Source organism: Crocodylus porosus, unplaced genomic scaffold (genome assembly GCF_001723895.1).
Source record: "Crocodylus porosus isolate Cpor-Errol unplaced genomic scaffold, CroPor_comp1, whole genome shotgun sequence".
In the NCBI taxonomy this organism is placed as follows: domain Eukaryota; kingdom Metazoa; phylum Chordata; order Crocodylia; family Crocodylidae; genus Crocodylus; species Crocodylus porosus.
In genome coordinates this window covers 37,075,969-37,088,984 of record NW_017728915.1, presented here as the reverse complement: position 1 = coordinate 37,088,984, position 13,016 = coordinate 37,075,969, and the positions used below count along the sequence as shown (strand labels likewise).

The 13,016-nt window shown below is 54.1% G+C and overlaps 1 protein-coding gene across 1 annotated transcript in view; it reads left to right on the top strand.

Annotated features, from left to right (window-relative positions):
• LOC109310682 (dual specificity protein phosphatase 22-A-like) overlaps positions 1-13,016 on the top strand; it is a 35,181-nt gene that overhangs the window by 3,719 nt on the left and 18,446 nt on the right. The window contains exons 2-3 of the mRNA XM_019535970.1: positions 6,157-6,190; positions 8,457-8,539. Of these exons, the coding sequence (XP_019391515.1) occupies positions 6,157-6,190; positions 8,457-8,539 (117 nt within the window). The remainder of the gene's footprint in view (positions 1-6,156; positions 6,191-8,456; positions 8,540-13,016) is intronic.

The window sequence follows — 13,016 nt, the reverse complement described above, 5'->3', positions numbered from 1 at the left end:
AAGTTCAAAGTGGGATTCGATACTAGTAGCTTACCCTTCCTCTCTCTCTAGTGCAATTTTTCTGTTCTAGCATAAGTAGTGCCCTTATACATTACTGACTCAGTTTGCTATACATAATAGTTGTACTCTGAGGCACTTTGATTTGGACATAGCTATTCTTAGAACAACTTCTGTAACCCTAAGTGAAATACTGTCTTGTGTGAGAAGAGAGGACAGGCGGCAGATCAGGGGGTGGGCAGTGAAAACAAGCCCGTGGCAGGGCAAAGATCCAGACATGGCAACGTTTCCCATCTCGGGTACTAGATTCTGCAGCAGTGGGTAAGCCATGGGGTGTAACACAGATAGTCATGCCCACAGCCCCAGGAGAGGACAGCTGAACTGGCAGGATGACTCGTGCCGCAGCAGCCCCAGGACGAGATCACTGCTTCTGTGGAGGACAGAAAATAAGTTCATGGACATGCCACTGGCATGCGGTTTCCTAACCCTCCCATTTTAGCACCTCAGCTTGCAAGTAAGTGATTGGGGATGGTTAGAAGTCATTTGTAGCAGCAGCAAGAATAGATTTTTAAATTATTTAAGCAGATCGACAGCCTTTAAACATTTATAGGTGGGAGAGCCAGTGTGCAGAGTTTGGCAGGTTGCTTTCTAGGTAAGGTTACCAAGGTTGGTGTGATACACACGTTAACTCTGCTGACAAACAGGGTAAGGTGGCACTGCCAGCGTGTGCACTAGATGTCTTACGATAGGGGTGCCAGGAAGCTTGCCGTATAGGTTAGGACGGTAACAAACCCACGTCCCCTTAGGGAATGTGATGGCCAGCGTGTGTGATTGCGTTACCTGTCATAGGGACAGCACTTTGGCAGTGTGGGTAGATCATGCCACCACCAGGTGAGCTCTTGGAGAATCTGTCAGTGTTTAGCGGTATGGGGTCTCTGACATGTTGTTGCACAGTTCTGAATCCATTCAGTGGATGCCAGTGGTGCGCGTGCATCTCATCGCATCTACTACTAGGACTCACTGAAAATTGGCCAGGCAAAGCATGAAAAATCCAAGCAAAACGGCCAAAATCTTGCAATGTTGCTCCATGGAGCCGCTGTATTGCACTTCTGAGGACTTTACAAACCCCACCTCCTTGCCCCTTGGAAAACCCCATTTCTGTACCGAAGCCCTCCCTCGAGCCGCTCTCAGCTGGGCTTGCCAATAAGCGCTCAGAGCTCTTTGCACATGTTCCTACTGCCCAGGAAAGCCTAGGCCAGGTCTGGCGGAAATGGAAAAGGGAGTTGCATCTATAACTTGCAGGGCATGGGAGGTGTCTGAGGAGGAGCTGGCTGCCAGTGGCTGAGTGGATTTGCTTCTAAACTGAGACAGGGAACTGGGGAGCCAGCTGCCAAGTCAGTGTTAAGGGACGGGGAGTGTGGGCCTCCGAAGCCAGGCAGAGGACTTAAAACAGGAGGTTGTCATCATCATCATTCGTTATAATGTTAGTAGGAATAAGAGCAGGGCTTGGTTTGCCTTCTGGGTTCTGAGCCTCGGATGTGCACTTGCTACCCAAGCCTTTTTCTGCCGTAGTGAGGGGTAGAGACTCGCTGTTTTCAACAGACAGCTGAGAGGCTCATACAGTGCCCTCATTGCAGCAAAATTGGTGCTAAAGGCATGGGATGTGGGAGCACGGCAACCTCCCGTGAATGCTGGGGTTTCCCCGGAGGGTTATGCTTCTGGGCTGAGCACTGGTGAAGCCCATTGCTTAGTCGCACACATTTGCCCATTTGCTGGCTGAATGAAGAGCATCGCAGAGGCTTGAAGAGTGAAGCCCTGTGGCCGATGAGGTATTTTAGACAGAAAAAATCCTCCCTGAGTCTCCTGAGGAGGAGCATGGTCTCACCCCAGTCCCCACAGACACTCCCAGCTCTGGGTGGGATCACAGTGCTTTCGGCACTACCCCGGGTCTGTATTTAGAGATTTCCTCCGCTGCCCCCCAGTCCCTTCTGCTAGCTTGTGGGATGCTCCAGAGATCAGAAGACACCTGCATCCTTTGAAACTAGGTCCCCCACTTTCCACGAGACAATGCAGCTCCGCCAATCCCAGTCAGGGGCTTTGGACAACCCTGGTTAGAAGTGCACCAGTCTGTCCAGACCCAGCCTGTCTCACTAGCTTGGCAAAGGCATGCTGGTTTCTGCAGCCAATGGCACACACAAGAGTGATGTGGTCAGCATCCCAGCCTCTTGTCTTTGCCTCTCTGGCTTGATGAGCAGGTGCCCTCTCCCAGCTTGGTCATAGCCTTTGGCAGGAGTCTGAAGTCAGGCTTGAATTCACAGCCCTGGAGGTGCAGCCAGGCATCCTCATGGTTGCATTCCAGCATCCTGCAGCAGCACTTCAAAGACAAAGCATAAGGTGCCAGAGAGGAAACATGAAGGAGTTGGAGGAAGATGAGATGGCCTGCTCCACACACACCCTGATGGGACTGTTGCCTTCTTCATTGCCTTAATAGACTGGCATGCTTCTGGCCTGCTGATTGATGGCCTTGTCTAGGCTGGCGCTGAGCCTAATGAGCTGAGGGAGGGAGGCACAGGGCCTCCATGAGGAACACGGCGGCTTTGTACACACACGCGCACGTCGTGCTTGGCAGCAGAGTTCTCCCAACGCAGCCGTGAGCTTTGTCAGACATTACTCTCAGCCGCTGCGAGAGCCCCGGAGAAACACCGTGAGCCATGCAGCAGATGGTCGGGGGCTCGGAGAGCCTGGGGAGGTGCACGGCAGAGCACTGTGCACAGCTGGGCAGCACAGAGAGTGTTTTTCCTGCATCCGGGGTGATGCATGGTGGCGCAGCCACGAAGCAGGGCCCTGGGGACGTTCACTGCTTTGTAATCCCAGGGAAAGGCACGGACGTGCGTCCTCTCCAAGCTTCCAGGCTGCTCCCTCAGCTTCTCCAGCCCTCGCAGACGTTCCTCCTGCCCCAGCTCTCCTGCTGGAGGGGGGCTTCCACTTGCTGCAGCTTTGGGTTCAGTTGCTGGGGTGCAGTGCTACCTGCCCCCTCTTCATCTTATGGTGGGCTCAGTCAGATGCCACAGAGCAATGCCTTTCAGGATGGCCTCTCTCAGATGTGCCTTGGAGGCACAGAGCCATTCTGGTCTGGGGTCATTTGACCCCAGTACTCTTTCCTGCCATGGCAGGGGGTCGGACTAGATGATCTGCTCAGGTCCCTGCCGACCCTACAAACTATGAAACTATGGTCCTCGTGGCATCCTGCATTGCGTGAAAAGGATGCTTTAGGAAGGGGCTTTTCCACCTGCTCTGTGCAGAAGGAATCCCTCACCTCTTATGGCAGAAATCAGCTGCTTTCACCTTCTCTTCCACCATGGATAGATGCCTCTGGACTCCCTACTCCTCCTGTCCTGCCCAACCGTCATCATCATCATCATCATTATCAGATATGCCACTATAGATGGCTCACTGGCTGTCTGATCTTGCTTTGCCCGATCTAGGGGGCATGGGGCTGGAGTTGTGGGCTAGACCCTTTCCATCTGAGCACATCTGGAGTGAGATGGGGGCAGAAAGGACTTTGCGGTCCCTCCATGTCCCTAAGCACATGGGGTTTCAGAGTTGTGCCAGGCTGCCATGGCCTCCAAGAGGCTGGGAATCACCGGCGAACAGTGATGCTTTGATCCTGTTTTCATCTTCCCAGCTTAGCCAATGCTAGGAGTTGGCCCTGTGAGGTCAGAGCCACCTGGGAATGAAGAAATTACCCCCAGCAGCCTTCTTCTCACCTTTGCAGTGTGCCCCCAAAGATTATTGCACTCTATAAATATTCATGGCTACCCCTCCCCTCCTGGTGACCAGCAGCAGAGGACTGGGGACGAGACCTGTTTGCACAGAAATGCTGGCGGACGTGTCCTGAGCAGAAACAGTCCGCGCCTCTGCCATCTATTTCCAGCTCCTCCATCCTCCGAGCCAACCTCTCCAACTGTTTGGAAGAGGAGGTTGCCATAGAAATGCAAAACAAAGTCCCCGGTGTCTCCGGGCACAGCCCTTGCTCATCATTCACAGTCAAACCTCCTCTATTAAAAGTTCACGGTGGGAGCTGTTTGTGTTTTTGTTACCAGGCAACTCAACGCGCCCTGGGCTTTGCCAACATGTTGGGCAACTAGTTTGGCACTTGGGTCACATTCCCTGATGGTGTCTCCTGCCGGTCAGATAAGCCTTGATGCCTCTTCTTATGGCATCGTGGCAGGATGGGTAACATGCAGGGTCTTAGGGGACCGGAGTGCCCACGGCATGGGCAATGCGGTGGTGGGGGCCTTTCGTGTCTGTTGTCGGTCTCGGGGTTGCTAATGACTGAGATAATACTCTTAGGTATGAGGATAAGCTTATGCATCTCAGATTTAATTTGTCTATAAGGCACAAATCTACACTGCCTTCCGAAGAGTAAGGCTCAAAACAGATATCTGGGTTTCTATCCCATTGTCCTCCTTTGGACCTGTGAAGCATCCAAGATGACATGTCTCTTTGGGACGATCTCGGCTAAATTGAGTTCAAGCTGTGTGTGTAAACCATTATCCCCTGCCTGTTCAGATGCAGTTTAAAGCCTGGGGCCATCAGACCCAGGATAAACCCCACCATCTGTTTCCATCCTGAGAGGTATTCCCATGGGTCAGCTATGTGAAGCGAGATGAGGATCTCAGTTCCACGTCCGACCTTCACTGTAAAGCCATTTCGTCAGCGGGGCACTGCTTGATGGGGGAGAGACTGAGCCCCTGGGTTGCACCCTCTGCATGAAGGCTGAGGAACGCACTGTGCAATCAGCAGTGCCTCCAGCCCAGCACCCTTTGTCTGTGGGTTAGTGAATCCCCTGCATTTTTTCTGTGCTTTTGCTTCATATTCGACCCAGGGTGCTTGCAGCCAGAGGTCCTGATCCCACGAACACTTACAGCATGTACATAGCTTTAAGCTTGTGAGTGGTCTCATGGGGTGTGTGCAGGGGACCAATTGCACATTATGCCATTCATGCATATGTTATGTCATAGGTGTTAAGTGCATCCTTTGGGAAATACCATCATCCTCACAGTGGTTTCCCCAGGGGCAGGGGATGATCTGGCATGGGGTAGTGCCTGTGGAGGTAATATATAGTGATGAGCTCTCCTACGTTCATTGCCCGTGGGAAGATCTTGGTTTTACACCCACTTTATGGAAATGGGAGACTCCTCCCTAGCTTGCTTCTGCGACCTTACGGCTGAGGGCAAGCAAAACTCGGGGGCATCCGAACCTCAAGCCTCTGGGCTTGGGCCTGCACATAGGATGCCTGCCAAAGGGTTTGGGAACATTTGAAGCCCCAGGTGGGGGTGAAGGATGTTTGCTGGTAGCAGGGCCACATATGGTTCTTGAATGACTCATGGATTCGGAATTGATTTGGATGATTTGGCTTGAAACATGAAAAATTTTACTTAAAAAAAAAAGTGTTAAGTGCATACTTTGGCCTGCAGAGCATGGCATAAGAGAACAGGCAGACTGAGCTGAGAAAGGAGAGGATGGAAGAAGAGGGGGTCATAGGATACTCCGGCTCGAAGGGGCCTCATGAGTCCAGCCCCCTGCTCAAGGCAGAATCAGCTCTGGTTTTGCTCTCCTCCTCAGGCCCAGTGAGTCCCAGATCCACAGGGTCTGCTCCCTCGGTGGCTCCCTTACTTTTGGGACTAGCTAGCAGACCATTTAGTGTCAACCCTTGCTATTATGTGCAGGCTCGGTATCCCTTTATTACCCAGCTTTCCATTGAAAACATTATAAAAGGTGCACAGGGGGTGGTGCAAGCTGTGGGCAAAGTATTGCAGCCTCTCCTACTCTGCTGCGGCCCCAGGTTCAGGGTAGAGAAACTTTTGTGTTGTACAGCCCCCAGCACACCCCTGGACTCCATGGTAATGGTAACAAGACTGTCGTGCTTTATATCACATGTGTTCTTGCTGCATCACGGCCTGTCCTCAATGTAAGCAGAGCCCTGTCATCTGCTGCACCTGATGCCCTGTCGTTGGCACCTGATACCCCCCGAGCAGGTCCCCGCAGCTCTTCCCATGGCCCCGGTTCGTTGCAGGGCTGCGGTTCTCCCTGCCCGAGCTGCAGGACTCCTTCTGGGGCGACAGCTTCTGAAGTGTCTCTTTCTTTGTCTCCCAGGTGGTTAAAGGTCTCTACCTTGGGAACATCCGGGGTAAGTGTCTTTTGCCAACTGCTTGCTGGTTCCCGGGCACATTCCTATCACCGGTGTTGTCCAGGATGTCAAGCACAGCACAGTTCCTGCTGCCAGCAGTGGAGAGAGGGCAAAAGCCTGATCCTGGCAGGTGCAAAGTACCTCCCAGAGGAGGTGAACTTGCTCAAACAGCCATTGACCTCACTGTGAGTTGAGGTCTCAGCACCTCCAGGCTAGGGACCCGGGTTTTTTCTCATCTGCATTTGGCCCTGAAATCCCAGCCCAGGGGAGCCTGCCATGACGTCGCGCTCGGCCTCTGATCCTCAGCGGCATGACGTTTGCTTCTGGGGTCGAGGGTCCTGACCTAAGCAAACCCTGTCTGCAGGCTCCCAGCTCCTTGCATGCGTGCTGCATATGCAGTCTGGCTTCTAGCAGCCAGGCGGGAGACTCGGTGCTTATATTTGCATGTTATTACCCCCGTACCCTTCTGCACCAGAGAAACTGGTGATATAAATGAGGGACATATTCCAGAGCAGGCTGGCTCAAGGGAAGCTTTCTTCGGTATGTTTTTCCAAGACTGGGCTATAACACTTTAAGGACTCATTTATAAGGTCACTCGGTGCCTTTTGCTCCTCCATAGGCTTCCTTCAGACCCACCTTAGCTGCGAAGCCTCTGTGAAATCAGCCTGTTAAATTGCTTCACTGCCGAGAGGCGAGACCCCCGAGTCTCCCTCTAGAACAACTCTTGCATCTCTCTGATGCTGCTCCTAACCCCTGGCCTCAGTTTCTTGTCTTAGACTGTGACTCTCCGGGTTAGGCTTCTTGCACGATATGATTCTGCCTCCAACCAGGGCTTCTGCATGCAGCTGCAGTATACCTACTCAATACTGCTCCTGGTCCCGTTGCCTGGAGCTGGGCTAGCTACCCTGCGGCACATGTCATAAGTGGCACAGGCAGCCTCCTGGAATGGCTTGCAGCAGACTGGGGAGGGAGCAGAAAGCAGAGCAGCAGATTGGCCAGGGCAAGGGGATCAGAGTAGCACCTGGGGAGGCTGTGGGGCTTGAATTGTGGCACGCCTGCCCTCTCCTTCCCCACTGGCCTGGAGCAGTGTAGTGAGTGCTGCAGATGCTGTGCAGGGCTAGGGCAGCAGAAAGGGACCAGCTGGAAACTTGGGGACCATGCAACCGACCCCTTGTGTAACCTTGGGGAAATCAGGATCACAGCACCACCCAGCCTAGCAGGGTTATGAATGGTGAGGGGTGCCCCAGACACTATATTACCAGGGAGCACGGGAGATCCAGCGGGCAGAGAGGTTACAGGCTAACGGCTGTGTCTTTAGCTTGCTAGCACCAACGCCAATGGGAAAAGTTGGCTTTGTTATTCAAAGGATCTGATTTCCACCCGGCCAGGAATCCTGGTGCAAAAAGAGACTCTCTTTAAAGGTCAGGTCAAGCCTATCCTTTTGGAGAGGGAAGAAGCTGCCTCTCGTGGTGCTGTGAGGTCCTGAACGAGCACCAAGGTGCAGCTGGTTGCAGGTCTTTTGATTCTCCATGCCCCCGGTGGACATTAATGCGCTAATCCCCACATCCTTCCAGTGCCAGGGCTCGGCTTTGGGGCGTCCCGTGCAAGGGTTCAGTTTCGGACCCTTACTCTTTGCTTTCCAGCCCAACTAAAAGCTTCACAGTGACGCAGCAGAGGCTCTGCCGTGAGTTACCACTGCCCCGAGGCAGATGGGCTGCTCATACGATGGACCCCCATCGTCACAAGGGGGGAAACTGAGGCACAGAGCATCTGAGCAGCTTGCTCAGGCTCACAGAGGGAGCTGGCATCAAGGCTGCTGGTACTGGATTGCTGGCTGTGGGGACCTTTCTGGGCAGAGATGTACCCCACATGGAAATCCTCACGATCCACCCTGAGAGCAATCAGGGCCTGTCAGATTTCATTTTTGTCCAAATTATTCTTGAGGAAAACTCAAACATTTCTTCTCTAAATGCCAGGAACATGGCATTTTTAGGAGGAGGAGAAAAAACCCAACCCTTTCCATTTCCCAATGATTTCTTGTTTCTAGTAACATCAGAGCCATTAGCACCAGGAAAGACCTATTGGATTATTGATTTCATTATCGTGCTCCGGAGACGGATCAGATAGTAAATGGGTGCTATGTCAGAAGGTAGCCAGAAGACTGCTGTGTATTTTCAATGCAGCTGAGAAAGTGCTACCTCTTAGAGCTGCGTGAGGCTGATTTTAAAAGAGAGGATGGGCACTTATGAGAATTTTCTATCTGCAGATTCTGAGGACAAGGAAAATTTGGCCAGGAACGGGGTCACCCACATCCTGTCTGTGCATAACAATGCCAAGCCTGTGCTGGAGGTGAGTGTGTTAGGGGCATGGGGTGGGCAGGGGTGGGGGCTTGTGTACCTCTGCTCACAAGTACTTTTGGGATCCCTGGCCCATGCACGGTCAGGGTCACTAGAGGGCACTGCAGCCCTGTGCAAAGTTACCAGGATTGTTGCAGGCAAGGAAAGGGGCACACGCATGGGCGCAGAAGTTGTACCCACGTGGAGGCGATCAGTGTGCACTTGCAAATAATTTGCTGCATGCACGTGCTCTCTTGCACCCAGGCCCTTTGTCAGCCTCAGGCGTCTGTTCTTGCCACACGCTCTGTTCAGGGTCGCTGGTCGGATCAGCTGGGGCTGCAACCCCTTGGTGTATTGGTGCCGCTCTGGGCACTGGAGTCAGATTCAAATTGGTGCCTCTCTCACTGGGACTCAGTGAGGTGGGAGTTGCCATGAGGATTCCCATAGGCACCTTGGGAGCTGCCTGGGTGAACCATTATGCACTGGCCAGATGACCAAAGCAAGGACCTCCGGCTAGGTCTGGATGAGGACGTCTCCCTAGGAAGAAATAGCTCCTGCCCCTGTCCTCCACTGAACCTAGTGCTCTATTTCCCAGGCAGGTATAATAACCTGTCCCCAACCCCATCTCCACAGCTCAGGGAACACCATGCACCTGCTCCTCTGTAAACACATCCTCTCCCCAAACCCGTGAGGTTTCCTGAAGAACGGGCCAAGGTGTCCTGCTTTGCACCTCAGCCTAGACTGTAGCCAGCCCTTGATCCCGTTAGCTCTGCTCTAAGCCTCTTCCTCGCAGCCATGCAGCAGATGCATGCTGCCCCATTCAATGGGACTTTGGTGGGAACGAGTCAGCAGCAGGGATCCGAGGACCCCATGTCTGGGGCCCTGTACTTTATTGAGAGACAAGGTACTTTTTAATGACTGATGGACCATGCTATAATGCAACCCAGCCTGTGCCATTGCATGCTTTGCATTGCTTCCCACTGTCCTGGCATCTGCTGGAAGGATAAAAACCTTACTGCTGCTTCAATAAGAGGAGTTTCCCTTTGGGTCACAAGGAGGAGGCTTGTGGTTTTACAGGAACAAGGGGTTTGGTCCCCTGGGATATGAGGGTGCTGCCTTTGGCTGCTTGCAACTCCTCGGTTTCGAGCAGCACCTCTACCGGGGGTTGTTCCTCCTCCAAGGAGCATAAGCAGCGCCATCCTGGGTCAGACCCGTGGTCCATCTAGTGCAGTAGGCAGTCCCTGACAGTGGCAGAAGGGGATGCTATAGAGGGAGAGCACTGAATTGGATATCTCTAGTGATCCATTTCTGATTCAATATCCTCCCTGGCATCATAGAAATTGTCGGGGAGGGCTGGAAGAGACCTCTGCAAGTCATCTAGTCCAACCCCCATGTAGTCCATCCTATTCTATATTTAGAAATGCCAGAGGAAACCTCACCTACCATCCTGTTCAATAGGCATTAACAGATCTATCACCCATCCGTTTATCCAGTCCCTTGCTGAACCTGGCTCTGCTCTCTGCCTCCATCACCTCCTGTGGCCACGAGTACCACAAGTTAAATACACATTGCATTAAAAACTCAGTGCCCATGCTCTTCTTTATACACTTGAAGGGTTGTCATGGGCCAGGAAAGCTGGAGGAACAGCTGGCTGCTGGAGAGGTTTTATTTTTACCTGGCTGCTCTGCAGATCGGAGGGGCCGGGGTCACATTGTGATGGGATGCAGTTCTCAGGGGAGTCGTACAAATGCCGTCTGTGCACAGAGGGACTGGGAAAGGGTCTGTTTCCTGCTCCAGTGTCTGTGGCAAGTTGTCTTGTTTTCTTTGAGAGAGGGAGAAACCATTCAGAGGAGCCTGAGCTGCAAACCCCGATTTCAGCACTCCCTTTGGGCATGCGGGCAGCTCAGCGGTGGCACGAGCATTGCTGGCTGGGGCTGGAAAGGAGGTGCTGAGAGCTCCTGGGGTTCTCCAAAGACCTCTGAGAGCCACAGGTCTTACTTGTCTTTCTCTGGGTACATGCACATATCTGAAGCTGTGTGTAGCATTTCCCTCTCCTCCTGGGGTTTAATTCTGTGTCCCAGCACTGGCTTTTGGACTAAATCTCAGGGCACATACAGAGACTGGTCTCTCTGCCTCCTCCAGACCCAGGGCTCTGCGAGGAGGCTCCTGCCATGAGAAGGGCAGAATGGCATGGCAGAAAATAGTGGGTAAGAGAGGGGGAAAAATGACCAGAGTGAAATTGAGACCCAATATAAGGGGCTGGGCTTTCCCAGTTGTTCCTGTGAGCATGGTCCTTCCCCACTATGGTCAGGACAGCAAGCACATGTGTTTTAGGGCAGATAACCTGTCAGGTGTGTTGAGCCTGGCTAGAGAAATTCATGCCTCTCCAGTGCATCTCTGTGTCAGCAGCACCCAGGCCCCCTGCCCCTCCATCCTTATTCCTCTTGCTGATTATTATGAGCAGAGTCTCATCCTAAAGGCTAAGGCCAAACCAGTCTCCCTATACACTAGGTATTGGGCTCAATAAGAGGCAAACCTTATCCTGAAAAATTTGTGGGCTAACCAACTGGGGCAAATCCAGGCAAAGTGACTTGTCCAGGGACACCCAGCAAGTCAGTGGCAGAGTCAGGAAGAGGCCCTCCCCCACCAGCAAGGGCCAGGCTGCGTGTTACTCCCTGGGCCTATCTGCTGGGCCAGGAAGCAGCCTCAAACCCTATCCCTGTGTGAACACCCCTGCCTGGGAATACCAGGGCCTGTCCTCTCTCCTTCCCCCAAGAGAACTGCAAATAGAAATAACAGCTGGAGCATTTTCCTTGTTAAGAGCCATTAAGTAACTTGCAGGGGGAAAGGAATCAGAAATGGCTCCTGGCGCCAGGAGAGCAGCAGCTGCCAGCTGCAGGAGCAGGGCCACAGCAGACGATGGTGAACCACAGCCAGATCTCACAACACGCGCGTGCTCGCGGCGCTGCCGGCAAAGGGGGAACCGGAAAGGGAGCTAGCTGGGGAGGGGGTTCACAGAGAGGGGCCAGGAACCGCAAACCCAGCGCCGTTCCCAGGCAGGGAGCAGCCGGGCCGGTGCCTCCCTTCCTCCGCTCTGCGGGTCCCGGCTCCCGCAGGGAAGAGGGGGCTGTTTGCTGAGCAGTGGTTTGATTGTGTGTGTGGGAGGCGTCACTGGCCTGGACCAGCGTCCCGTTGCAACATCCTCCTTGGCTGGGCTTCGTGCTTTGGTGGGAAGCAGGGGTCAGCTCCGCGCCTGCTTGTGCTCATCCCACATTGCCTAATGCGCCTCACTCCTGCCTGTCCTGCTTGCCTGACACTCCCCTCCTGCATGCAGGGGCACGGTCCCAGGCCCAGCTCCCGGCTCTGCTAATGCCCCCCATTCCCTGCCCACAGCCCCCCTGCTCCTCCAAGCTAAATCTCTGGTCTGCCGCACTACCGGCACCCTCCCTCCTGGGTTGCACTGCACCACCCCTGGACTCCCGCCGGTTCCCTCGAAGTCTGCAGAGGCTGGCAGTCGTGCCAGGGCAGGCAGTGGTTTGGTCCTGAGTAGGGAGGAGGAAACCACTAAACCCCCATCCCCGGGCTCTGTTGGAGCCTCTCTGCTAGCAGAGGTCAGTTCTCACGCTATGCAGAGGTTTCGGGGCAATGCCTGGCTGTGCACTATGCCCAGCCTGTGCTTTCCAGCTCCTCCGTGAGGTTTGGCATGCGTGGGTGGGGGCTGCTAGGAAACTTCAAGGATGCAAGGCAGGAAGGAAGGAGCCTGCTTTGCAGAGCAACAGAGCTGTTGGCAGGCTGAAAGCAGGGGGACAGGCACATGGACAGGCTTGGAGAGGAGGGATGGGTCTGAATAACTTGAGAGGGGGAGAGAAGAGGAAGTAGGACAGAGACCCCCAAGCCTTTCCTTCCACGGCCTGCAATCCAAGCGGTGGGGACGGATCCTGGCTCTTGCTTAGCGGCACATCTCTGGCTGATTCTCCGAAGGCTGGAATCCCATTGTCCCTTGGCCCGGCTCCCTCTGGGTCACTGCTGAAGCCGTGGGCTTCACGGTCTCCCCTCACAGCTGTCCTGACCGCAAGCTGCCCAGCGCCTTTTGGCCCCAGCTGGGCCGTTCAGTCTCGTATCCCAGTCATACCCCAGTTTTTGCTCGTATGCCAGTCTCACTCAAACCTGCTGCCTCCTGCTGTCCCAAGCCCGGGCTCCCCGTAGGCAGCGCTGCCGATGCCCCTCAGCTCCGAGCTGTGGCCCCTGCTCTCCCAGACCTATGCCCCAAGCCCCTCACCCCCACCTCCTGGACCTCCACCCCACCTCCACTCCCAACGGCAGAGTCGTGTGGGTCCAGGATCATGCCCAGCAGGTCAGGAGGAGACCCTAAGGTAAGGGGGTCCTTCTTCTCTGACCGTAGCTTCATCCTGGGGTCAGGGCAGGAACAACCATGTTTTGCTTCCTCGGTGGACTGCTCCTCGCATCACTGCTTTGAGGTGGTGTGGAAA